This window comes from Manihot esculenta, chromosome 4 (genome assembly GCF_001659605.2).
Source record: "Manihot esculenta cultivar AM560-2 chromosome 4, M.esculenta_v8, whole genome shotgun sequence".
NCBI classification, from domain to species: Eukaryota; Viridiplantae; Streptophyta; class Magnoliopsida; order Malpighiales; family Euphorbiaceae; genus Manihot; species Manihot esculenta.
The window spans coordinates 33,777,397-33,802,020 of NC_035164.2; the positions used below are offsets into that span (position 1 = coordinate 33,777,397).

Genomic DNA, 24,624 nt, shown 5'->3' on the forward strand with positions numbered 1-24,624 from the left:
ATTTAAATTTTTATTTCAATAACTAATTTATTAATTTAATTCTAAAAAATTTACTCCAAACATAAAAATAATATAATAGTTTAATCAAAATAAATATTTAAAATTAATTTTACCATATTGAGATTAAAAAAAAATCTAATTTTATGGTACAAAAATTTGTATGTGTTTAATTTATCTCTATAATTTTTTTTTAAATTATGCATTTTTCATTTAATATTTTATATTATAATTAAATGTGTGTGAGGCAAGCCCAGTGGCGGAACCAGGAGCTTCCCTTTGGTAGGGCACCGGTTGCGCCGCTGCGGCACCTCATTCCCCTTAAAACATTTTCCGGTCGCGGTACGACATGGACCTCTTGCCGTACCTTCCCTCCGCCCTTAGGTGACCCTATTAACATTCTAATTTTTTTTTTATTATATAAAATTAATAAAGTTTTTTTTTCAAGTTCAATTATTTGTTATGAAGCAATTAAACAGGAGACATTCACATAAATATGTGAATCCTATGCAGCTACAATTCCAAATCTTCTGATCACTGATTTTGTTTTTTTTTTTTTTTTTTTAATAATGAATTTAAATTTAATTTAAATTTAAATTTTTAATCATTCCCACGCGGTGCACGCCAATAAAATAACGAAAAATAAGTTGGAGAGGCCACACACACGGACCTATTTGAAAGAAGTTTAATCCGGTAACGTGATAAGAGGTAGGGAGTAGATCCAATCATTTTGCAGCACTATCCGCATGTGCGCCGGAAAAATTAAATAGCCGCTTGACATGGAGAGACTCTAACGTATCCATACGTACATATCTAAATAACAGAAACAGATAGCACTGTAGCAAAAAGGGCAATTAGACATCATTAGCGCACTAAAGAAAAATAAATAAAAAAAAAACGTCTTTTTCTCCAATCAAACTCACACAAACACCACATAAACCCTATTTTTTAAATTTTAAAATATTATTTTATAACTTAAAATATTTAATTGCATAAACTTTGAATTTTCTAACCTTTTGTATTGCAAAAGAAGCATTAGTTAACTCATTCAATTACTTGGTTCATGTTTTTAATTATTTTTTTATAATAATTTTAAATTATTATCAAACTATTAATTTAATAATATTAATATAATAATTTTATAATCACTGCTAGAATAATATTATCTAGATGAAATAAGACAAATATAGCCATTTATTAAAAATAAATTCAAATTAAACCTATTCGACATAAAATTAAAATTGGATGCTAGCCCTTAAATCTATATCATTGCTCATATCCCAAAATAAATATAAATGATCCAAAACTTTCCTTTTAATTTAACAAAAAAAAAAAAAAATCTTGGGTTTTCTTAGATATAGAATATATCAAGAGATGATTGATATGAATATTTCAACCACTCCATAATAATGGGATAAAAGTTGGCAAAATTTTCAGACATTAGAACAAAAAGTTGACGTACGTATTATCGTCCAACACACGATGGTGATAAGAAAAAGAAGCTAATGGACAATTCTTCACCAATGCATTTAACACGTCTCTTCAATTCACTTGTCTTTTTTAATTATCCCTATTCTGTAATTTTATATTTTTTTAATATACCTTCTAAATATAAAATTTGTATTTTGTGTAATGAAGAGAAATAAGACTAAAATAAAGGCTTTGTTGTAATGTGAAAGAAAAAATAGATTTCTTAAATGGAATATCTTTTGAAGCCCATGATCACAACATGTAAGGATAAGTTGGGCTTCCCACATTCCATCAAGGAGCTACACGCAGGCCAGGGGCCTATTGAAAAAACAAACTTAAAAGCTTGTTTAATTAGAGAGTATATATGTTTTCTAGAATATTTTTTTTTATTTTTTAAAAAATTTAGAAAACTGCTCATTTCAATTTTTTTTACTCTAATTAAAAAATAAAAAATAAATTTTCTATTTTCTAAATTTTATAAAGAAAATGAAAGATCTTTTAAAATGAAAAGTATGAAACTTTGTATATGGGTAGATTTTACATAAATAAAATATAATTTTTAATAATTATATTTATATATTTAAATATATATAAATTTTACTTGCATGACTTTTTTTGCTTATTTTAAATTACTATAAAAGTTAAGATGAGAGTATTATAAAAAAAAATTTAAAAACATGATAATTTAAGCATAAAAATAATTTTTATTATTACATGAAAATTTTACATGTTCTTTCAATTTTCTGTGAAAAATAAAATAAAAGAAAATGAAAATAAAAACAAAACTAAAGTTAGAAAATATAAAATTATTTTTTATAACTAAACGGACTCTAAATTACCATTTACTTTTAGAAAATAAATTATATTTAGAAAATATTTTGAGTAAAAAGTATTAAAATAAATTTCAATAAAATAACTTATTTAAAAATAAAATATATTAATAAAATTGTTTATGGATATTTTACTAAATTTTTTAAAGGGCAGAAAATAATTTTTTCTTTTAAGTAAAAGTCAGCCATTTTTCTTAAAAAATAACTTAATATTTGATAAAAAAAAATTATTAATTAAATTGTTTAAATATTTAAAATATAAAAAAAAAGTCGAAAATGTTTTTGTAAAAAATATTTTGGTCGAAACAAACAAAGGGGATGATAAAGAAGTAGGATTTTGAAGGGATTCAGAAGGTTGGAGAAAGAAACAAGATCAATCCATCATCTTTTTTAAAATTTTTTTTTTCTAACCAAATTAGGTTATAAAGTATGAATCATGGCATGGCCCAGGAAAGCACCAGAGTTTTCTTGTTCATTTGTAAAAGGAACGAAGAAGCTAGAATCCTCTTCTCCATCCTTGTATATAGCTTGATCATGCCACTCGTTTCTCATCCTCAACTACATCAAATCAGAACAAAGCCCTCTTCTGCGTACTTACAGCAACATTTCTCTTCAGTTTTCTGCATTGTTTTCCAGAAATGGCTTCATCTCTCGTCCCCAGCTTCTTCGGCAGCCGAAGGACCAATGTGTTTGATCCATTTTCTCTGGACATTTGGGATCCTTTCGATGGCCTCTTCACCTCTACTCTTGCCAATGCGCCATCCTCAGCAAGAGAAACCTCAGCTTTCGTTACTGCAAGAATCGATTGGAAAGAGACCCCAGAAGCGCACATTTTCAAAGCAGATCTTCCAGGGCTGAAGAAAGAGGAAGTGAAAGTAGAGGTGGAAGAAGGCAGAATCCTCCAAATCAGCGGAGAGAGGAGCAAAGAGCAGGAGGAGAAGAACGACAAGTGGCACCGCATTGAAAGAAGCTGCGGAAAGTTCCTGAGGAGGTTCCGGTTGCCGGAGAATGCGAAGATGGATGAAGTTAAAGCTAGCATGGAGAATGGAGTGCTCACTGTGACTGTTCCCAAGGAGGAGGAGAAGAAGCCTCAGGTCAAGTCCATTGACATTTCCGGCTAAAGCAATGCTGGTCAAGAAATGCCACCTTGGTTCAATGGCCTAAATAAACTCTGCTGTGTTTGCGTTGTGTGTTTGTGAAAGCTTGGCATCTGTGGAATTCTTGTATTAAAAATAAAAATAATTGAAATGGCATTTTCTTAAGATTGTGTTGCATGTTGGCTTCTCTTGCTTTCATTGCTTTTGTGTTTCTAGTCTGGTGATGGTTCTTTGTGTTTGAAGTATGAGGCTGTGCGTATCGGTCCTTCGAGATGGGGTCGATGCATGAAGACTGTTGCTATACCTACTCTTGTGTTTATGTTTTCTTTAGATTTTTTTGCTGGCTCCGGTGCCTTGCTCTGGTATTCGGCAACTGCGACAATGTGTCGGTGAGAAGCTCTGCGATTGTCGATGGTCCGATTTGAATTTGGTTTGTTTTTAGATTTGATTTTAGTTTATTTACTTGTGGTTTGATTTTTTTTGTGTTTTGGGCTTTTCCTTTTTGTAGCCTCTTTGTGTAGCCCTATGTATTTTCAACAAATGCAATATACTCAATATTAGTAAATAAGAAGAAAAATTATTTTTAATTCCTAAAATATATCACAATTAACGAATATATCCCTCAATTTTTGTAACTTAATACTTTAGTTCATAAAATTTAATTCTATAAAAATTTAAGTTTTCTCCCTTAAAAATTTATGTTAAAATCAATAATTTACGTCCGATAAAAAAAATTAAATATAACACCAAAAATATCTTTATTAATAATAAAATAGAAAAATTACTATTTAATTTCTTTAGTATAAAACAACTCAATAGTTAATACTTTGATTTTGAAAAATACTTTAAAATATGTTATTAGTCACTCCGTTAATTCTGTAGTTAAACATTTTACTATTTAGTTCTTATAATTTTAAAAAATTTATTAGTTGGTCTTTCAAATTATTAAAAAGTTTACTAATTAGTCATTTCATGTATTTTAAATTTGTTTATAATACTTAACGATTAAAATTAATGAAAGGATTAATTAGTAGATATTTTAAAATATCAAAGACGTTTTAATGCATTTTCCAAACTAAGAAATCAATTAATGAGTTTTTTCATATTATAAAATTTAAATAATAATTTTTCCTAATAAAAATTCTTTTTACGATTCTCATTTTTCTTTTATCTACTTTATACCGTCTTTATTATTTATGTCTAAACCATACTCAAAACTAATATGTTAAAAATTCATTTTGCAATAATTGAGAGGGAAAGGGAGGATCAGCCAATGACACAAGTGATTGACGATGCAAGCAGCAAGTGATGCAAGTGGTTGGAGAGACAAATAGTGAGCAGATGCAAGCAGATGGACATGAGAGCAATGTGCGATGTGAGTGGCTAGAGACATAAACAGTGATCGACTCGAGCAACGGAAGGTGCATCAAGTGGCAAATAATGAGAACAATTAGCGACTCGAGCAACGGGTAACTAAAGTAGCAAACAACAAGCAGTGATTTACAGCGTCATCACAAAAATAATTTATATTGAATTTTAATTTTTTATATTTTTAATAATTTAAATTTTATATATTTTTATTTTTATCGAATTTAAATATTGTATTTATTAAAATTTTTGTTTATTAGTGGAGATTGAATTTCAAATTTTTTTTTTTGAATTTTCAGAATTAAAGTGTTGAATTTAAAAAATTAGAGAGATAAATTTATAATTATGTTATATTTCAGGAATAAAAAATATTTTTTCTTTGATTTTAATTTTTATTATATCTATTGAGTTTAAAATTTAAATTTATTAAAAATTTTATTTATTTATAAAAATTAAATTTAAAATTTTCAATTTATAATTGTGATTTTATTGATTTTATTTTTTGAGAGATGTATTTATAAATTTGTAAAAATTAAATTTTAAAAATAAAGTATTAAATTCTAAAAAGGTAATTCAATTATTTTTTTATCTTTATGCTATTTTTTTATGAAAAAATATTTAATTTTAACGAAATTAAATTTTAGTAAATAACCATCCAAGTTTTGAAAATAAAAAACTGAATTCATTAATTAGGTTATATTTGATAGAAGAAAAAGTAATTTTTTCAAAAGAATGAAAATTTTCAAACTACCGTCCGCCTCTAATAAGGGCTTTGTTATATAAAGAAGTATACCTGGGACGGCCTAGCTAAATAGAACTTCTCTTATCTAACTTAATTTGAGTTGGCTTAATAATTAAAAATAAAAAATATATAATTCATTCTAGACGCTTAAGTTGGAGCCGTTACTCCAAATTGGAGGAGCATATTGTCAGGTAGGCCAGAGGTCGATTAGGAGACGAAGAAAAGTTCATTTTTGAAAGGCGCCGAAGGTTGGAGAAGAAACCAGGGGGTTCCATCATTATCTCTTTTCATCATATAAATTTACCATTTAATTTTTAAATTTTATCACTAATAATGATTTAAAATATCCTTATCTTAAAAATTGAGTTTATACACTTAAATTATTACTTCTATTTTACTATTAGTATATGATAAATTATCATTAACTCTATTTATATTATAGTTACTTACATATTTATTTCTTAATTTTATAATTATTTATAATTTTATCGATTAGCTTTAACTCTTTAATAGAGAAAGATATAAACTATTTATTTGGAATAAAATCTTTAAGAATCTCAATTTTTTTATTTTTAATTAAAAATTTATTTCATAATTTAATAATTAAATACAAATAGCTTAATTCTTAATTTGTTGCTTATAGTTAACTAAATTTAAATTAAAACTTGTTAAACCTGACCAAATTTCCTATATAGCATTAATATTTTTTTAACTAATTAGCTGACAAGACAGGCATATGAATCAAAGGCCTGGGCCAAGAAGGGACCAGACTTTTCTCGTTCATTCTGTAATGGGAACGAAGAAGCTAGAATCCTCTTCACCATCTTTATATATATATATATATATACACCTTGCTCCTACCACTGGAACTACATCAAAGGAGAACAAAACCCTCTTCAGCATCCTTGCAGCGAAATTTCCATTCAATTTTTCTTTCCAAATATGGCGTCGTCCCTCATTCCCAGCTTCTTTGGCAGCCGCAGAAGCAATGTGTTTGATCCATTTTCCTTGGACATTTGGGATCCTTTTGATGGTTTCTTCACCTCTAATCTTGCCAATGCGCCACCCTCAGCAAGGGAAGCCTCAGCTTTCATAAATGCAAGAATCGACTGGAAAGAGACCCCAGAAGCCCATATTTTCAAAGCAGATCTTCCAGGGCTAAAGAAAGAAGAAGTGAAAGTTGAGGTGGAAGAAGGCAGAATCCTCCAAATCAGTGGAGAGAGGAGCAAAGAGCAGGAGGAGAAAAATGATAAGTGGCACCGCATAGAAAGAAGCTGCGGAAAGTTCCTGAGGAGGTTCAGGTTGCCTGAGAATGCTAAGATAGATCAAGTTAAAGCTAGCATGGAGAATGGAGTGCTCACTGTGACTGTTCCCAAGGAGGAGGAGAAGAAGCCTCAAGTCAAGTCCATTGACATTTCCGGCTGAGCAATACTGCTCTAGAAATGCCACCTTGGTTCAAAGGACTAAATAAACTCCGGTGTGTGTGTTTGTGATCAACCTAATATGTGCGTGTGTGAGAGCTTGAAATATGTGGAATCCTTCTATAAAAAATGAAAATAATTGACTAGCACCTTCTTAAGATTTCCACAATTTAATAATATTGTCCAACAGATCCCCTAAAAATGTGAACTAGCTTGAAATTATTGATCATTTCAGCTAGTAGATTCCATCAGTCGTCACCATATTCATATATAGATGTCTGTGTATCAAGAACTTGCAAATTGGTTTAAATGATTTGTTTCAGTTATCACTCTCAGACTTCATTTCTAGCTCCTTTATATGCGCAACTTCACTGCCTGCTATGATTCAAATTGTTCAATCAAAAGCAGCTTCTGCATCTAAATAACCCAAAAACAAGCGTTCCATTTTATACAGGATTAACCAAGCAGCCAATATAGAACACATTCTTAAACAACTTACAAAAATTGACATAGTATTGAACAAAACAAACCTGCTAATCTTTTCAAGGCAAGATAAACCCGCTTAACTTGGCAGCTTTCACATCTATATAAACTCACTTCGCAAAGCGATTTCGACAAATTTAAGCACCAATACCAGCAGTTCCCTTCAATGCCTTCTTCAACTCCTCATTCACATCACCCTCCATTGATTTCTTCTCATTGCTTCTCCTTTCAATTCTACTGCCATTCACATTTTTCATTCCGTTCCTCTCGATTTCTCTGTATTTGCCAGAATTGAAGTCCGGCAAACCTAACTTGCCTGAAGCAATTTCCTGCCTGAGATCTTCCACAGCTTTCTTCAATAACCCATTCTCAGCTTGCAACACTTCCAGCTGCCGCTTCACCGCCAAACAAGCCTCCGCCATATCAGAATTTGTCAATTCCGAGCTCAACTTCGTCGGGGCAGAAGCCATCCCTTTCGATTTCGATTTCGATTCATCACCATCAATATGCTCAATCCCTATCTTATTCATCACCAAAAAGGGAATCTTTCTCAGATTGATCCCAGCCATTGAATCCCCACCAGTACCATTCTTGAATTCCGCAGGAACCCGAACTCCCCATCTGAAATTGATCGCCGCGCGGCTCCTCACAGGAAGCTTCGTACTTGCTGTCACTTCCACGCCAGAGAAAGCGCTTGCAATCGCTCTAGCAGTAGGCGGCGGCAAAACCGCGACTTTCTTCCCCGAAATTCCGTTCATCACCCCTATACCGCCTCCATTTATCATGGGAGACTCAACCACCTCAATCGATCCATCATCATTGCACGGCAAATGGCCAAACATATTCCCGCTCTTCTCAAAGACCGAAGACGACTGTGATTTCTTAATCGAAAAGTCCCCAAACCTGGGCTTGAAATGGAGCATAAAACTAGGATTACCTCTCCCAAGCAAATTGAACTCTGCACTCATGAGCATGGAGCTGGACATGGGCGAACCAAAAGGTCCCGTTCCAGTCTTGACGATAAGAGAAAAAGGGTTCCAGGCATCATTGGGACGGTAGGCAATCTTGATGGAGGGCCCAGATTCGAAGAAGGTAGCGAGATTTAGAGTGAGCTCCTTGGACTCACCGGCGACAATCCCTGATTGAAAAGGCAAGCCTAAGATGCTCAGAGGAACTTTGGCTCGAACCAGCGGCTTCTGGTCTTCACGGAACTTCAAAGAAGCTTTCATGGTAGCTTCTTTTTTCCCTGAAACGAAAACCCAAAACCTAAATAGAAATTAGAAATTCGAAATTCGAAATTCGAATTCCAAATTGAAGTGGAGAGTGAAGTGAGAATTGACTGAATATATAGTGGTTAAGTAAATTAAATAATTAATTGGGCATGGTGGGGGTTTCAGATTTTGAATTGGGTGGAAAAATTAGATCAAAGCGAAGATTCCGGCGTATTTTGGCTGGATATGGGGGCTGAAGGCGCGGAGCTGACACAGCTGCTGGGCTGTTGTTTGGTGAATCCGTCAATATTTTGCCCCTGCGATACCCACAAAACCGGCATGGATTTAGGTGGTTAGACGTGGTAATATTAGGAATGAACGAGGGTAAAATTGTCAGAGAGGTGGCAAATGCAGGACCCTTTAAAAATTATTTCAAGATAAAATTAGCGCCAATGAGGGCTGAAAAAAAATTATAATAATAATAATTTTGAAAAAATTATTAATAACAATAATGAATGATGATTTTTTCTTGACTAAATGTATCCTTTCACATCACAATTTTGAATATTTCCAAATATATTTAATAAATTAAAGTTAAAATATTTTAATAAAAACTTTTATTATTATTTTTTATTTAAAAAAATTATTATTTAATATTTTAATTTTAAAAAATATATTGAAATATAAAATTTTTTTATAATATTTAATAGTTAATTTTATATAATATTTAATAGTTAAAATTAATCAACAAAATAATTAATATATTTTTAAAATTTTTTAAAATTTTTTAATATATTTTTTAAAATTAAAATTCTAATGAATAAATTTTTTTACACATAATTTAAATAGTAATTTTCTCTTAAATATATTATTCTTAGTATAGTAATTCTAAATACTAATAAATTCTAAAAAAATTATATATTAATATCCATTTTTAAATTAATTAATCTGAACTCTTATTTATATATTATCATTATTTTTATTTTTCATTAAAAAAACATTATTTTCATTTTTTTTCCGAAGGCAAATTATTAATCAAACCATTGCTATGCACAAGGGAGAGATATCCCATAATAAATAAAACCAACTTAGCACCTCAATCCAAACCCATTGGCCCATATCTTAGCAAACTCTAGACACTAGGCGAATGAATAAGCCTGGCTTTCATCTGGTAAGACATGATTTTTTTTTTTCTTTTATCTGCAATTTGAATTTCATTAAAAGGCTACTATGAGCCTGAAGTAAATACAGTATATCATAGTAATGCACTCGGTTCATATGGTAAAATTTGATCGAGACCAAGAAAAAGAGAACCTTCTCAAAGCTAGAGAGAATGGTATCCTCATTTTCTTTTCACTTAAGTAGGCATGTGGACTACCAAATTCATGTTTAAATATTATAGAAAACACTATAAAATTAAAATTAAAAGAAAAAAAAAAAAGAAAGAAAGCAAACGAATTTGAAAATTTCTGATTAATAATGTAAAGACATTTCATATAAGAACATTAGAGAAATTTGAAAATTAATGTAAAGACATATAAACTAAAAATTAATTTCATAATATTATGGTTTTCATAATTTAGTCACAGTTCTCCATGCCAGCTTTAATTTGATCCACCTTTGCATTTTCCGGCAACCTGAACCTCCTTAAAAATTTCCCACTGCTTCTTCTCTCAATGCGGTGCCACTTATCATTCTTCCTTCTTCTACCTCCTCTTTCTTTAGCCCCTGAGTGTCTGTCTGCTTTGAATATGTGGGCTTCTGGGGTCTCTTTCCAGTCGATTCTTGCGTTACTGAAATCTGAGTTATTTTCCTTTGCCGACGATTGCACATTGGCTACTGTAGAGGTGAAGAAGCCGTCAAAAGGATCCCAGATGTCGAGAGAAAATGGATCAAACACGTTGGTCCTGCGGCTGCCAAAGAAGCTGGGGACGAGGGATGATGCCATTTTTGGAAGAAACCCAGAAAAGAGAAATGAAATCTCCAGTGGGATGAGCTAATGAAAAACAATATGCAAAGGAAATCTTTATCAGACAGAAAATGAAAATTCAGGTAGTTTCTTGATCCATCCCTACTGAGTGTATGAAAATGGTTATGTTCTTCTCCAACCTTCTGCTATACTTCAGCTCAGTCCACACCACAGAATCACAAATGAAAATGGGCTTTACTACTAATAGACTTTTGAGCAGAATTAGGTGGAAAGCCACTGTTCAAAATCTGAACTTTTTTAACCTCTTAGGATCCAACCAAAAAATGAAAACCCATTTCATCAAAGCAGTACAACAACCCTCTTGTTGGGCCAAATGTCCAATTTGCAAAGAAACCCATTTAAGGGAACAGCCTTAAATCATTTGGCAAAGACTAATCCACCACTCTTAGGACTTGCAAATAAAGATTAAAGCCAAAAGAAAATCACTATTTCAACTTTAAATCCAAAATCATTTTCATCAGACAGTATGAAGTTAAACCATGATTTTGCCAAAACAGAAATTATGAGATGCATCATTAAGCATGGGTAAACACATTACTCTAAAATAGTATGATCTACTCATTATGTTGCCTCTGCAGCTTGCAGTCCCTTAGTATATCCCCATTATTTATCCTTTGAACAGATCCTCATGAAAATTCAGATAAGCATCTCTCTTTTGATAAAACTGTAGGATGCAATTATTCATAGTGGTTAATTATAGTATATTTAATTTATATACTATAAAGAAAAAAATATTTAATTTATATTATAATTCAGTGTTCAGCACAAACAGAATGATAGATAAAATCCTTGCACAAAATGATGAGAAGATCTGCAATACATGATGTTAAAGAAAAAACAAAAGCCTGTTTCCATGGATTTTATAAATCAACAAAGCCTGAAAGAGACAAGCTTTTATGTAAGGTTCACTTGATGCTTAGCTTTAAGGGGCTCATGATGGTCTGAAGCTCAAATAGCAATGGAATCCAACACCCTCTGAATCAAGACATACACTAAAGTAATGTAAGAAGACCATGTTTGAGTGTACCAAACTTTCATGCAATCAATCAAGAAACTTAGCTTTTTCTGTGTAAAAATGGAAGCTTTGTTTTGCCAAGGGGAGAGTGTATGGAGACCAAATTCTGAATTGGACCCACCCATCATGACTTTAATTATTGGGTTTGTGATTCATTTTCTTGTTTTAACATTTTTGTTTTTTTCTTTACTTGTTTTTGTTTTTTGTATTTGATTATTCATTGGTTTTTTCATCAAAAAGATAGGAAGATAATGCAATCCTCTTCAATCAATTTACCATTCAAATGCAAGACCCCAGTTCATCACAGCTCTTTTGTTTTTCATAATTAAAAATGTTATTTGTAAATCTTGCTTTCCAATAAGCATATGCAACTCTACAACCAAAAATATTGCAAGTGGCCTTAAACGAAATATTTAATTTTTATATATATATATTTTTTAATATAGTTTGATCAAATTAACAGATATTCACAAAAAGCATAATAATTTAAAATTTTCTCTGAGATGGTCATGCACCCATCTGCCCCACAAGAATATGATGATTGAAGATGACTGACATGTAGGGCATGGCTCTAATTCAAATGAAAGTTACATGAGAGGATGAGGAATCACTCAATATTTTCATTACTTTACCTCATCAAGCAATTCCACTAGCTTTTTATAAATACTTGGCTAATTTATAACATAATTTTTTATACTTAATAAAATTTATAATTTAATTTATACTATATTTTAATGAAAACAATTTAATTTTTTTAATTTTATTATATTAACAAAATAATTTTTCTATTAAAATTTATTATTAAATATAATTCTAATACTTAAATGTGTAAATTACTTATATATAGCATCAAATTAATTTAACATCGTGATGAAAAGTATATGATAAGTATTTAATTTTTAATTGATTAATTATTGAATAGTAATTTAATAAATATTATTATTATAAAATAAAATTAAAAAATAATTATTTACTATTAAAAAATCATGAACTAAATTATAAATTTTATTAAATCACACACTATATTATAAATGGTCCTAAATGCTTCCATGTGAATTTTGACATTAGATATTTTCTTAATTATTAATTCCATACTTATTTATAAATAATGGGTAATTATGAAAAGTAATAATTTTTAATTTTAATCATAAATAAAATTATATTATCAAAATTATTTATTAATGTGGCTATAAACTAATACGTGTAGTGAATACTATAATATCCTCAATGTTATGAAATACATGAAAATTTTACTCATAAGCTGCCTTTGTGGTGACATAATCATTACTAAACTACCAAGGATAAGCAAGTAATAATCACATTCCAAAAACCCACACATCATAATAACAATAATCTTTTTTGTTTTTATATTTAGAATAAATTAAGATGCATCCCATTAATTAGTAATTAGTCAAACAAATTACTTTCCCATCCTTAATTATAGTTTCATTTAAAGAAAATGATTAAGCAAAGCTACACTTTTTGACAAAGATAAAGCTATATAGAAGGAGGCCAAGTGGGTAAGAAGCTAATCACTATAAGTGGCATCACAGGACCACCCACCTTCACAGCAAAATGGGGAATACCTCGCCATGCGCACGGCCATTGTGGTTGGGAACATTCACTTCTTTTAGCTTTCTTGCTATTGATTGTGTATAATTTTATATGAGTTTGATGATTGCCAAACTTCTCCCAACAAAGGATGAGGTTTGGTTTTGAAAAAGGATACGGGTCTAAAACTCATCAAGTCACATACAAATAGATCGATTCAATACAACGTGACTCAGCTCTGCGATAAGAGATAGATCGGATTGACTACATGCGTGGGTTTACTCGTAAAAAGTCTAGTCCGGTGATGTGACAGAAAGTAAGAGAAGCGAATTCAATCACTTTGCAATCTTATCAGCATGCGCGTTGAGAGAATTAAATAACCATTTAATGTGAAGAAATATTTTGATATATTCGTATGTAGAATCTGAATGATAGAAATAGGTGGCATTATAACAGACAAACGGTTAGACGTTACTGGCCGATAAAAGGGAATTAATAAAAGGGAAAAATTTTCCCGACTAAATTTATATACCGTAAATCTTATTTTTTGAATCTCATAATCTAAGAGTTATTTTTATTTTTTAAGTAATTAATAATTAAAAAAATTAATATTTATATAAATACATATTTTTCTTTTACCTCGTTCAATTGAAAAAAGTTTAATATTTCTATGTGATTGTACCGGGTGGACACTCGTAGCCGTTAGATGCAATTTTTGAGGAAAAATAAGGGCCCATCAGCATTTAATGAACTTAAGAATCCCCATGCCCAGCAAAGTATAAATTACATGATGTGTCATCAAAACCAAGAATTCAAAGTTTTAATTTTTGGTAACCCTTTCAATTATTTTGTGTTCTTGCTTTTTAAATTAATTACAATACAAAATGATATTTGTTTTGTTTCTCGACCCTACAGCCTTGAACATGCATGCATGAACGAACAAACATTATCATCAAACTACACTTGCTTTGTCTACTTGTCACAAATGGGTCAATTTTTTGTGCTTATCCCACTTTCACACGTTTTATTTACATGGAATCAGTTTATTACATCCATCACAATTTTAACAATGCAGTATTCCTTGTCCCTTTTGATTATAATTTAATTGGTCTCATGAAATAAAGGGTCTTTGTCGCTCTAGAAGTCCTCAACATATAATTTAATAAATGCAAGAAAACAAAAACACCCTTTGAACGTGCATGGCATAAACTTACATTACATCCACTCCATGAAAATTTTAAAATTACATTACGACTAATTAATTATATTTATTTTAATTATTAATTAATAGGAAAAAGACAATCAATCGCATTAAAAATGCACAAAATTCATCCTTTCCAATTTAAATAAATTAATACCACCAGATCCACCGCCCGCCATTCACATTGAAGTTGCCTACTTATTGCTTTCCCATTCCTCATATATCAAAATCATGAACATTATCGCACGGCAGCAAGTAATGGCTGGGTTTTGGACACCGTGGTCTTGAGGAATAGTACAAATTTATCAAAACGTGCAGCCATTAATTACTAAAATCCTGTAAAGACAAAACTATGAGAAAGATTTTAAATGCATTAAAATTAACCCATTTTAAATACACATTAAATATCGATTAACACGTCCTTGTTTGTCCTCCTTAATTAACTATGCTATCAACGCTGTCGTTTTCGATAAGACAAACGCAAAATTCCGGTTTAAAGGGATAAACCGGAGAGTTTATATTTTATGGTGCACAGAAATCAATTTGATTAATTAATTGTTTTTATTTTTATATTTTATTACCAAACAAAACTTAAGAATCTGAGGTTAGGTCGTAAAATAATAATTTGGTCGTTGGAACACATAATCAAATGATTCGCAGGTTCGAAAGCTGTTGGACATGATCCGTGGCACGTGGCGCAAAAAGTGATCTATTACATCGGTTTCGATACGCAGTCGTTTCGTCACCATCCCATTTACGTTGCATCTTAATCTTGTAATGCAGCGTTCAAAGTCACCACCACTAACTAAGCCATTTCTAAAGTGACACCACTGTTACGGTCACGTCACTGTTGATGGATAAACCCTGGATAATAGATGAATAAATTTTTATTTTGCAGTTGATATATATATATATATATTTTTTCATTTAGTACATAGTTTGTGATAAGGGAGAAAAACAATTTAAATGTTACAAAGGCAATTAAATATAAAATATTATATAATAATTTAATATTAATAAAATAAATTAATTTTAAGTTTGATAATTATATTCAATCTTATTTTCATTTTATTGTGAGCTATAGCTTGATATTGCTTAAAATTTTTAATATTAACCAGTCATTAAAATTAATCAATGGGCATTATTTTTTAACACGGTTGCATTTTTTTTTTTTTTAAATAATAATAATGTGTTATAAAGTGACAGTTGGTGATGCTAACGTGCGCTTCGCTGGCTGACAAACGGTAAACGTTGGTTATCGGGAACTGGTACGAAGGGGACAGGTGAATGGTGAGTGAGCAAACCTGACGGAGATGGGTAACGGCGGATTGGTCCCACTAAGTATTTGTCCAGCGGGCCCCACCCCAAACCCATTACCCTGTCCTGGGTGTTACCATCCTTGAACCGTTTAACTCTAGTTACTTAGTTAGACCATACCCCTAGTGAGGCAGTAGGGAGGTGGGTCTCTTCAATGCCACCGGAGAGGTGGCGAGTGAGACTGCTGTTAATTTCACGGCTCTGCATTTATTTTTAGGAGCACAAAACAAACGGACAAACTTTTGTGTTTATTTACGAGGGATTTTCCCTCTTTTTGACCTTATCTGGTAATTATTACGCTCACAGAGTAAATTACACGTGTCAATCGGTAGATAATGCAAAATCTTTATTAAATATTAATAAAATTTATTAAAATAATAAAAAAATTAAATATATATTTTTATCTATTTTTTAATTATTTTAAAATTATTATTATTTTTACTATAATAATATATTAATGAGCTACTATAATTCTATTTAATTTTATTTTATTTTTATAATAATTTTTCATTACTTGTGATTATATTTTTTAATATTTAATAAAATTTAATATAAATAATATATGTATAATTGAAAATTTAATAATATATGAATTTAAATTTATAAGATAATAATTTAATAATATAAATGTTCATTAAAATAAATTTATTCATGTAAAATGTGTTTACAATTAAAATGATTAATATATAAATATTTGGTTTAAGTTATTAAATTAGTTATTAGAGTTGAGAGATATATTTTGAAATTTAATTAAGAAAAGGAAATTCCTCTTTAAAATGGAATTCTTATATATTTTTCAGCTTATATGAAAGAGATTTGAAAAGGAAAGACTGACTAGGAGTTAGGCCTTATATTGGAATGCACTATTTTCAAATTGAAATGGACAAAGGAAAAAAGGAAAAAAGAAAAAAAGGAAAAATATATATATATTGTTGCTTTGTTTTCTTGTATAAATGAGAATAAGATTGACGCTTTTGGACAATATGATTCTTGCTTTCATTCAAATATTTGATTCTATTCACATTTTTTTATTTGCATTCAAAATGTGACGCCCACATTATATATAAATATTTATAAACAATATAAAAATTAGATATGGACTCACAATAATGAAATTGGAAAATTTTCAAATATAATTTTTTTTTTTATTTGCCATAAATACATTTGAATTTAATAAATTATGCCTTTTTCATATTTATATAGGAAGGTTAGATATTTTTAATATATTATTTTTAATAATATAAGAGGTTAGATTATAATTAAATTGAAACACTTTAAATAAATTTTAAAATATTAAAAATAAATTATAAAAAATAAAATATTCATTAAAAAGTCAACCGATTAAATCGAATCAAATCAAATTAAATTATATCAATTCGATTTAAATCAATCTCTGAAAAAATCGATTTAATTTTTATAAATATTAAAATTTTAAATTTTAATTTATTCAATTCGTTTTAATTTTAAATCAAATTTATAAAATGTTTTAGCATTTTATAATTTTTATAATTTTATATTGAATTGAATATTAATATTTTTAATTATCAAATAAAGTGAAAATAATTTAAAAAATGTATTACAAAAATTAAAAGTAGTAATTTGAAATATGAATGTTTAAGCGGGATAACAAAGCAATGCATAACATAAACCTTTATACTTTGTAGATTCTAAAGACTAAAGAACAATTAAATTCACATAAAAGATGGTAAAGCATGGTCTAAAATGACGAATAAAATAATTGTTCACACCCTATCGACTCCATCACCGTCTATCTCACCAATCGTACAAAGTCATCATATGGGTCCCGCACCCAATCTCAATCACTCATTGGCTGCGACTTGTAACTGCAAATGAAAATAGTCACAGAGAAACCTGACTCCAGTTAATGTGATTGTGCTCCGCATAACGTTCCAAATATACATAAAACGACAAAAAGCCACAAAGCCAAAATTTAACTTTCTTTTTTCATTAGGGGATAAAAGATGGCGCCTTCAGAGTTCAGACATTCAAAACCGTAAAACGACATCGTTGCCGTTCTGTTCCCACAGTTCAAACAAACAGTAAGCGTTGTGCGGTAAGGGTATTGTGGAATAAATTCGTTAATTGTATTATATTTTAAAGATTAAAAATAACTTTTTAAAAAAAAAATTAATGAAATTTCTGCAATATTCCGACATTAATAATTTAATTTGAAAAATGTTGAAAATAATAAGAATAAATTAAAAATCGGCAATGAAAGTCCAGTTTCGAAATACTATAGGAATCAGAAGGGCAATTTAGGGAATGGAAAAAATTGTATGATACTGTATATTTGTAATTGCAGTGTTCGGTTAATATAAATAAATAACAATCCAAATAGACAGCACTGTTATCTTCCATCTCTCAGTTTGCTGCGAAGCTCAGCTCTGCAAATCTGATTTTTACATTTTGATTAACCAGTTTTTTTTTTGAGAGAGAAAACAGAGACAGAGAGAGAGAGACGTCATTTTTATAAGAAGAGGATTTGTACTAATCTCCAGAAATTGAAGGGAAATTGATTGATTGATTGTTTCTTGTAAGTAAATCCTAAAGATTTTCTCTCCTCTTTTGGTTTTCACTCTCTAGGTTTTCGTGTTGTGCTCATTTGGTCGGTGCGGAAGCAGGAGAGAGAGAGAGAGAGAGAGCGCTGAAGGTGGAAAGCATTTCGAGGTGTTATCAGTTTGGGGGATCAAAGCGTTTTTTGTTTTTCTGTTTTTCCTAAATTTGCAGCATTTTCCGCTTGTTCCTGAGGTTATCGGTGGTTTTTTTTTTTTTTTTTTTTTTGATTTTTGTTTGCGGATGCAATGTTTTGATTTTTTTTCCTCTTCCTTTGAAACGGAGCTGTGGCATTTTGAGCTTTAGCTTACGGTTGAAGGTTTTGGATCTAATAACTTTTCTCTGTGCTTTTTTGGCTTAAGTTTAGCTGTGGAAGCTCAGTTTGATATTACTTTTAACTAATTTGTGTTATAAATGAGTACTTAATGGTTAGTTTTTCTTGTATATAGATTTAATAAAGCTTATTTTTCTTGCATTTTCTAAGCAACTAGTCAGGATTTTTTTTTTTGGGTTCCGTTTTTATATGTCCGGATACTGATCTTAGTTTCTGATTTGCAGGTCTATGTAACTGCTTACAAATTTAAGCGAAGGGGTGGCTTTTGAGGCTTAAGAGAAATTGCTGGAGTTCAAATATGAGGTTTCAAAAGGCAGATTGCGCGGTCAAATCTATCAGCTCAAAGGCTTCAATGTATGCACTGTTTTGGGGATGATATTATTGGTTCTATCTGCACTTGGAAACAAGAGTATATACAACCGGCACTGCTCATCTGGGATCCGAAGAATCACTGCTTATTTTTCTTCTTTTGGAGCAGATTCTTTCATGATTTGAAGGCTAAAAAGCAATGCTAGTTTGTGGCAGACTGTGAGGTCTTGTTTGGATGTTGTGTCCTTTTCCATTTTGCCAAATAGTGTTGCGGAGTCTCTCTGTAAAGTTTCGCAGGAGAGCAAGTGAGTTTTCTTTGTCAAATTTGAGCCAGTGGAATCAGCTTCTTGCTTTTTGAGCCAAAAGGATATCTAGATCCACAGTGTTTGTAGGCACTACGGCGGATCGAGAAGGCAAAGGAAAATAAAGACATTGTGAAATGGGTTTGTTTTTTGGGAGGAATACTTGAGCAATTTAAGGGAAATGGTGAAATGGTCTTATCAATGATGCTGTGTCTGCTTCTTCGATGATTGGAAGGGGGCATGGTTTTGTTGTCGGTGGTGGTACATGTCTTTGAAATGAACATGGTGGGGGTAGACAATAATGCATAAAATGCTCGTTTTACGGCATCTATTTCTTTCCTGTATAACCGTAGGGCTTGATGTGTGTTGACAATTTGATCTATTAAAGAAACAGAGATTTTTTTTTTCAAAAGCATTTTGTGGTGGTAGTGATGAGTAGAGAGCAAAAGAGAGGAAAGCAAGAGAAAGGCTCTGATGTGGCCGAGAAAGTTGTAGTTGCAGTTAAGGCATCTAAGGAGATTCCTAAGACTGCCTTGGTGTGGGCTTTGACTCATGTCGTGCATGCTGGCGACTGCATTACTTTGCTTGTTGTTGTCCCTTCACAGAGTTCAGGTGCCTTTTCCATTTCTCTTGTTAATGTTTGCTTCTTTGCTTTTCAAATATTGAGTAGTAAGTGTTGATTGAGAGTGCACTTTTCTTACTACTGTTCACTTTTGCCATATCCCGTCCTGCTTCAGTTTATTCATCCTATTTTCGACTAATGAGTACTTTTAGCTGGTACCAGTACCTTCTAGTATATAGCAAGGATATTTCACTTTTCTCTTTCCAGAAGTGTTTAGGGAAGTTGAATTGTTGCAATGTATTAACCGTTTCTGGCAATCCACCGAGTACTTACTTTTCTTGGTAGTACTGATATTCCGACTCTCTTTGAAAATTTTGAGACCTATGATTTATGGTTCTGTCGCGATCTATAAATTTCAGCAACTCAATTTTTCTTTTTTTCATATTGCTTTGATAATAGATATGGCACTGACAATTATTTCTGTTCTTTAGGTCGAAAGCTATGGGGTTTCCCTAGATTTGCAGGGGACTGTGCCAGTGGTCACCGGAAGTCTCATTCAGGAGCAACCTCTGAGCAGAAGTGCGATATTACAGATTCCTGCTCCCAGATGATCCTTCAGCTCCACGATGTTTATGATCCAAACAAGGTGAGGACATCTATATACGTGAATTTGGACATCTATATACGAATTTATGTTCAATGCATTTGACACCAATGCTTATCCTGGTTTATTTTTTCAGATCAATGTGAAGATAAAGATCGTTTCTGGCTCACCTTGTGGGGCAGTGGCTGCAGAAGCCAAGAGGGCGCAGGCCAATTGGGTTGTATTAGACAAGTAGTACTTTTTCTTTTTCATATTTCTGTTTCACCCCCTTTTGAGTTTCTGTTACCTGGTCCAAAAATGAACAGCTAATTTCTATGATTTTGAATTAACATGGATCTCTTTCAATAGTCACATCATGCATTCTATTATCCAGAAATCTGCCTATTATTGGTTTCAGTTCATGCATTTTCATACCATGTATTTTTGTTTTTTTTTGCAGGCAGCTAAAGCATGAGGAAAAACGGTGCATGGATGAACTGCAATGCAACATAGTCGTTATGAAACGTTCCCAGCCAAAGGTTCTTCGCCTGAATTTGGTTGGATCATCGAAGGAAGCTGAAAGTGTGGGTAAATTGCCTTCTGAACCAGATGAAGCTTCTGGGGAACATACTAAAAATAAAAATGATTCTTCAGATTCAATTCGAGGACCTGTTGTGACCCCGACAAGCAGTCCAGAGCTAGGGACACCATTTACTGCCACTGAAGTTGGAACATCATCAGTGTCGAGTGATCCTGGAACTTCACCATTTTTTACCTCGGAAACAAATGGAGACCTGAAGAAAGAGGAATCCCTAATTGTTAAGGAAAATAGGGATGTTGATGAATCTAGTTCAGACACAGATAGTGAACACTTATCATCAGCTTCAGCAAGTTTGAGGTTTGAGCCATGGATGGGAGAATTCATTAGTTCTCACATTCAATCCTCACGACGTATGGAGGAAGTCTCACAAAGAAGTACCAATATGGCGCAAGAATCAACAACTAAAGCCTTGCTAGAGAAGTTCTCAAAGCTTGATAGACAAATTGGAGCTGGAATGTCCAACTACAGGACAGATTTAGAGTTAAGCGGAAATGTGAGAGAAGCAACATCATTGTCCAGAAATGCCCCTCCCGGACCCCCTCCTTTGTGCTCAATATGCCAACACAAGGCACCTGTTTTTGGAAAACCTCCAAGGTGGTTCAGCTATGCTGAGTTGGAGCTTGCAACTGGTGGATTCTCGCAAGCTAATTTCTTGGCAGAGGGTGGGTTTGGATCTGTTCACAGGGGCGTATTGCCAGATGGTCAGGCAGTTGCTGTCAAGCAACACAAATTGGCTAGTTCACAGGGGGATCTTGAATTTTGCTCCGAAGTTGAAGTTCTGAGCTGTGCTCAGCATCGGAATGTTGTTATGCTGATTGGATTTTGCATTGAAGACAAAAGGAGGTTGTTGGTATATGAATATATATGCAATGGTTCACTCGATTCTCATCTTTATGGTAATTTCTCTTCACCTCTCCATAAAGATTATAATGCTTGCATTATACAGATGCACTTGTGGCCAGAAATTACAGATCAGCAGCAGTTTTTTATAGTATGACTTCATTTCTAGGTTTGCACATGTAACTGGGTTTTTGCTTCACATTGATGTTATTACAGTATCTTCCCCTAACCACTAGAGAACAGGTACTGCATATGTGCCTATAGTCTCATTTCATGTAGAGAGTTGCCTGGAAGCCAAACTAGAGCATATATTTTATTAAATATGCTTTGTACAACTTCAAGTGGATTTGCTTTAAATAATGCATGGATTTATGGTCTACAGTCCTGGTTTTAGTTGGTGATTCATTACACCATCTTTTTCATTGTAAAGCCTTCAATGAAACTTGTATACTTATAATTTGAAGTTATTTGTGGCTGCCGACCATTATTGCATATTTACCTTGAAGAGCATGTTTCAGGGCGTCATCGGGAGCCATTGGAGTGGTCTGCACGCCAGAAGGTTGCTGTTGGAGCTGCTAGAGGATTGCGCTATCTTCATGAAGAATGCAGAGTGGGTTGCATTGTCCACCGTGATATGCGCCCAAACAATATCCTCATTACCCATGATTTTGAACCACTGGTATGGAGATATCCTAATATCCTATCTAGATAAGAAAAATATTCTTGTATAAATGTCAAATGACCATAATTACTTGCTGTATGCCTGCATATGTTCACATCAATTAGTCTTTCAAGGCTTTTTCTGCTATAAGATTTTTTTGGATGTTCTGAGTTTCTAGATACAGGAGTATCAAAACAGGGTATTGTGGATTAGATTTCAAATTTTTAGCCATCAACAGCGTTCTCCTTTTTAGAGTTTCTATGGCTTTTTTCTTGAGATATTGATAATTTTCACAGGTTGGAGGAAATGTGCTCTTATTAACATTTTGCACGCTGTATTTATAGGTTGGGGATTTTGGCCTTGCAAGGTGGCAACCTGATGGAGATACAGGTGTAGAAACTAGAGTCATTGGAACATTTGGGTATATTTTTAATATACATTTACTTTCAATTTCAAGTTTTACCTGCTCCAACTGCAAAATTTTGTAACAAATTCTACTGTGCTACAGGTACTTGGCTCCGGAATATGCCCAAAGTGGCCAGATAACTGAAAAAGCTGATGTCTATTCGTTTGGGGTTGTATTGGTTGAGCTTGTTACAGGAAGGAAAGCAGTAGATCTCAACCGGCCCAAGGGCCAGCAGTGTCTAACTGAATGGGTATGCTTTAGGAATCACTTTTCCAATTGGCAGTTGTAATTTGTGAAATATATTCCACTTGTTTTCCTAGCCGTAGATGGAGTGTGTGTATTAATTGGAGATTAATTATATATTAATCATTTATAAAAGATGCGAGTTTATGAGATACATGACCAGAAAAAATTTTCATTTTATTATTTTAGTTTGAGGCTACATTTTCTTTGATTTGATCTGCATAATTTCTGATAATGCTTCTTGATCTGGAGCAGGCACGCCCACTGTTGGAGGAATATGCCATAGATGAACTGATTGACCCCCGGCTTGGGAACTGCTACTCAGAGCAGGAGGTTTACTGCATGCTTCATGCAGCATCATTATGCATACGGCGAGATCCTCACTCTAGACCTCGCATGTCACAGGTGAGTAGAAACTTCCAACAATTAATTCGTATAGGAATTTTACATCATTAACCTTCTCCAATATTTGTTGACAAATCCTCATAGCAGTGAGATAGGTTAACTTGACTAGTACAATCCCGATATTATAGTAGTTTTTTATGACACCTCTGCATAGGTATCTTAATTCTGGGAATTTTTCTTTGGCAGTAAGATACAACATAGAATACAACTTCCTTTTATGGATAGCTGTGGGAAGTTATATACTGTTGGAAACCCAATAAAAACCTTTCAATAAAGTGCTTAATTGGATGACACGGATCCGCTTTGTGGAAATATCACATTTTTTATAAAGAATTCTTTTAGAAATAGCTTTTCTTGAATTTAGCAAGGGGAAATTTACCTCCTCATCTTTCATGCACATAATTTTCCATCATTTAGACATTACTGCTGCTGGTATCTATCCTTGCTTGAACATTTGTTTCTCTTTTTGGAGAAGGTTCTCCGCATACTAGAAGGTGACATGCTAATGGATGCAAATTACACGTCAACACCTGGGTATGATGTGGGTAACCGGAGTGGTCGGATTTGGGTAGAACGGCAGCAGCAACATTATAGTGGTCCGATGTCAAATGAGGCTGTGGAAGGGTTCAGTAAGCTTTCTTTGGACACACTAAGGCCAGTCTTCTGGGAAAGGGATAAGGGCAGAAAGATCTCATATGAAGAAGATCTATGAAAATTGGGGAAAAATACGGTAAGCTAAATATGTCCCGGCGCTTTTATCGTTTCTATATGGTTTTTGCCTTCAATGTTTTGGTTCAATTCCATCTAAGATTTTGGTTTGTATAGTAAGAAGGGTAGTAGAGTAGTAATGTTTTGTAATTCTTTGGTAAATGATAGAAACTGGTATGAAAATACCAATATGCACGGGTATTAGTGAATACGATTTTCTTATGAATCAATGAAGCAGTATTTGGGGAACTTTGTGTATTATCTTAATGTAAATGTGGTTGCAATTGTGTAGACCAGAAAGATAACTTTGTTTGAGTCTCGAGGTAGCAGCAACTAAACAATGCTGAACTTGGAGCAATTTTTCAAATCATGCAGAAATGGAAATTTATTTTTAAAATCATGC

At 32.2% G+C, this 24,624-nt stretch overlaps 5 protein-coding genes across 6 annotated transcripts; 3 read left to right on the plus strand and 2 right to left on the minus strand.

The window, feature by feature from the left end:
* The first annotated feature begins 2,827 nt into the window (after positions 1 to 2,827).
* Positions 2,828 to 3,571, plus strand: LOC110613257 (17.4 kDa class I heat shock protein). Its single transcript, XM_021754299.2, has one exon. It carries the CDS (start codon positions 2,936 to 2,938, stop codon positions 3,416 to 3,418), a length of 483 nt encoding a protein of 160 aa, XP_021609991.1. The 5' UTR covers positions 2,828 to 2,935; the 3' UTR covers positions 3,419 to 3,571.
* Positions 3,572 to 6,364: 2,793 nt separating this feature from the next.
* LOC110613482 (17.4 kDa class I heat shock protein) lies at positions 6,365 to 7,254 on the plus strand. The gene has a single exon (XM_021754638.2). The coding sequence runs from the start codon at positions 6,447 to 6,449 to the stop codon at positions 6,927 to 6,929; it is 483 nt and encodes a 160-aa protein (XP_021610330.1). The 5' UTR covers positions 6,365 to 6,446; the 3' UTR covers positions 6,930 to 7,254.
* A 93-nt stretch (positions 7,255 to 7,347) lies between these two features.
* LOC110613481 lies at positions 7,348 to 8,918 on the minus strand. The gene has a single exon (XM_021754637.2). The coding sequence runs from the start codon at positions 8,635 to 8,637 to the stop codon at positions 7,546 to 7,548; it is 1,092 nt and encodes a 363-aa protein (XP_021610329.1). The 5' UTR covers positions 8,638 to 8,918; the 3' UTR covers positions 7,348 to 7,545.
* A 1,168-nt stretch (positions 8,919 to 10,086) lies between these two features.
* Positions 10,087 to 10,980, minus strand: LOC110612717 (18.1 kDa class I heat shock protein). Its single transcript, XM_021753486.2, has one exon. It carries the CDS (start codon positions 10,565 to 10,567, stop codon positions 10,199 to 10,201), a length of 369 nt encoding a protein of 122 aa, XP_021609178.1. The 5' UTR covers positions 10,568 to 10,980; the 3' UTR covers positions 10,087 to 10,198.
* A 7,033-nt stretch (positions 10,981 to 18,013) lies between these two features.
* Positions 18,014 to 24,470, plus strand: LOC110613533 (inactive protein kinase SELMODRAFT_444075). 2 transcript variants are annotated; one of them, XM_021754712.2, is made up of 10 exons: positions 18,014 to 18,247; positions 18,826 to 19,824; positions 20,266 to 20,420; positions 20,515 to 20,609; positions 20,818 to 21,854; positions 22,317 to 22,477; positions 22,804 to 22,880; positions 22,968 to 23,115; positions 23,364 to 23,513; positions 23,989 to 24,470. In XM_021754712.2, exons 2-10 carry the CDS (start codon positions 19,644 to 19,646, stop codon positions 24,223 to 24,225), a joined length of 2,241 nt encoding a protein of 746 aa, XP_021610404.1. In that variant the 5' UTR covers positions 18,014 to 18,247; positions 18,826 to 19,643; the 3' UTR covers positions 24,226 to 24,470. The 2 variants fall into 2 exon arrangements, with proteins under 2 accessions (XP_021610404.1, XP_021610405.1); XM_021754713.1 differs by lacking the exon at positions 18,014 to 18,247 and adding an exon at positions 18,571 to 18,586.
* The last annotated feature ends 154 nt before the right edge of the window (positions 24,471 to 24,624 follow it).

What these genes read in the sequence shown, in the direction of transcription:
- LOC110613257 (XM_021754299.2), top strand. Translation starts at nt 2,936, where the DNA reads ATGGCTTCATCTCTCGTCCCCAGCTTCTTCGGCAGCCGAAGGACCAAT.
- LOC110613482 (XM_021754638.2), top strand. Translation starts at nt 6,447, where the DNA reads ATGGCGTCGTCCCTCATTCCCAGCTTCTTTGGCAGCCGCAGAAGCAAT.
- LOC110613481 (XM_021754637.2), bottom strand. Translation starts at nt 8,637, where the DNA reads ATGAAAGCTTCTTTGAAGTTCCGTGAAGACCAGAAGCCGCTGGTTCGA.
- LOC110612717 (XM_021753486.2), bottom strand. Translation starts at nt 10,567, where the DNA reads ATGGCATCATCCCTCGTCCCCAGCTTCTTTGGCAGCCGCAGGACCAAC.
- LOC110613533 (XM_021754712.2), top strand. Translation starts at nt 19,644, where the DNA reads ATGAGTAGAGAGCAAAAGAGAGGAAAGCAAGAGAAAGGCTCTGATGTG. An exon ending in ACTCGATTCTCATCTTTATG is followed by an intron (nt 21,855 to 22,316) that starts GTAATTTCTCTT and finishes AGCATGTTTCAG; the next exon opens with GGCGTCATCGGGAGCCATTG. An exon ending in AGAGTCATTGGAACATTTGG is followed by an intron (nt 22,881 to 22,967) that starts GTATATTTTTAA and finishes ACTGTGCTACAG; the next exon opens with GTACTTGGCTCCGGAATATG.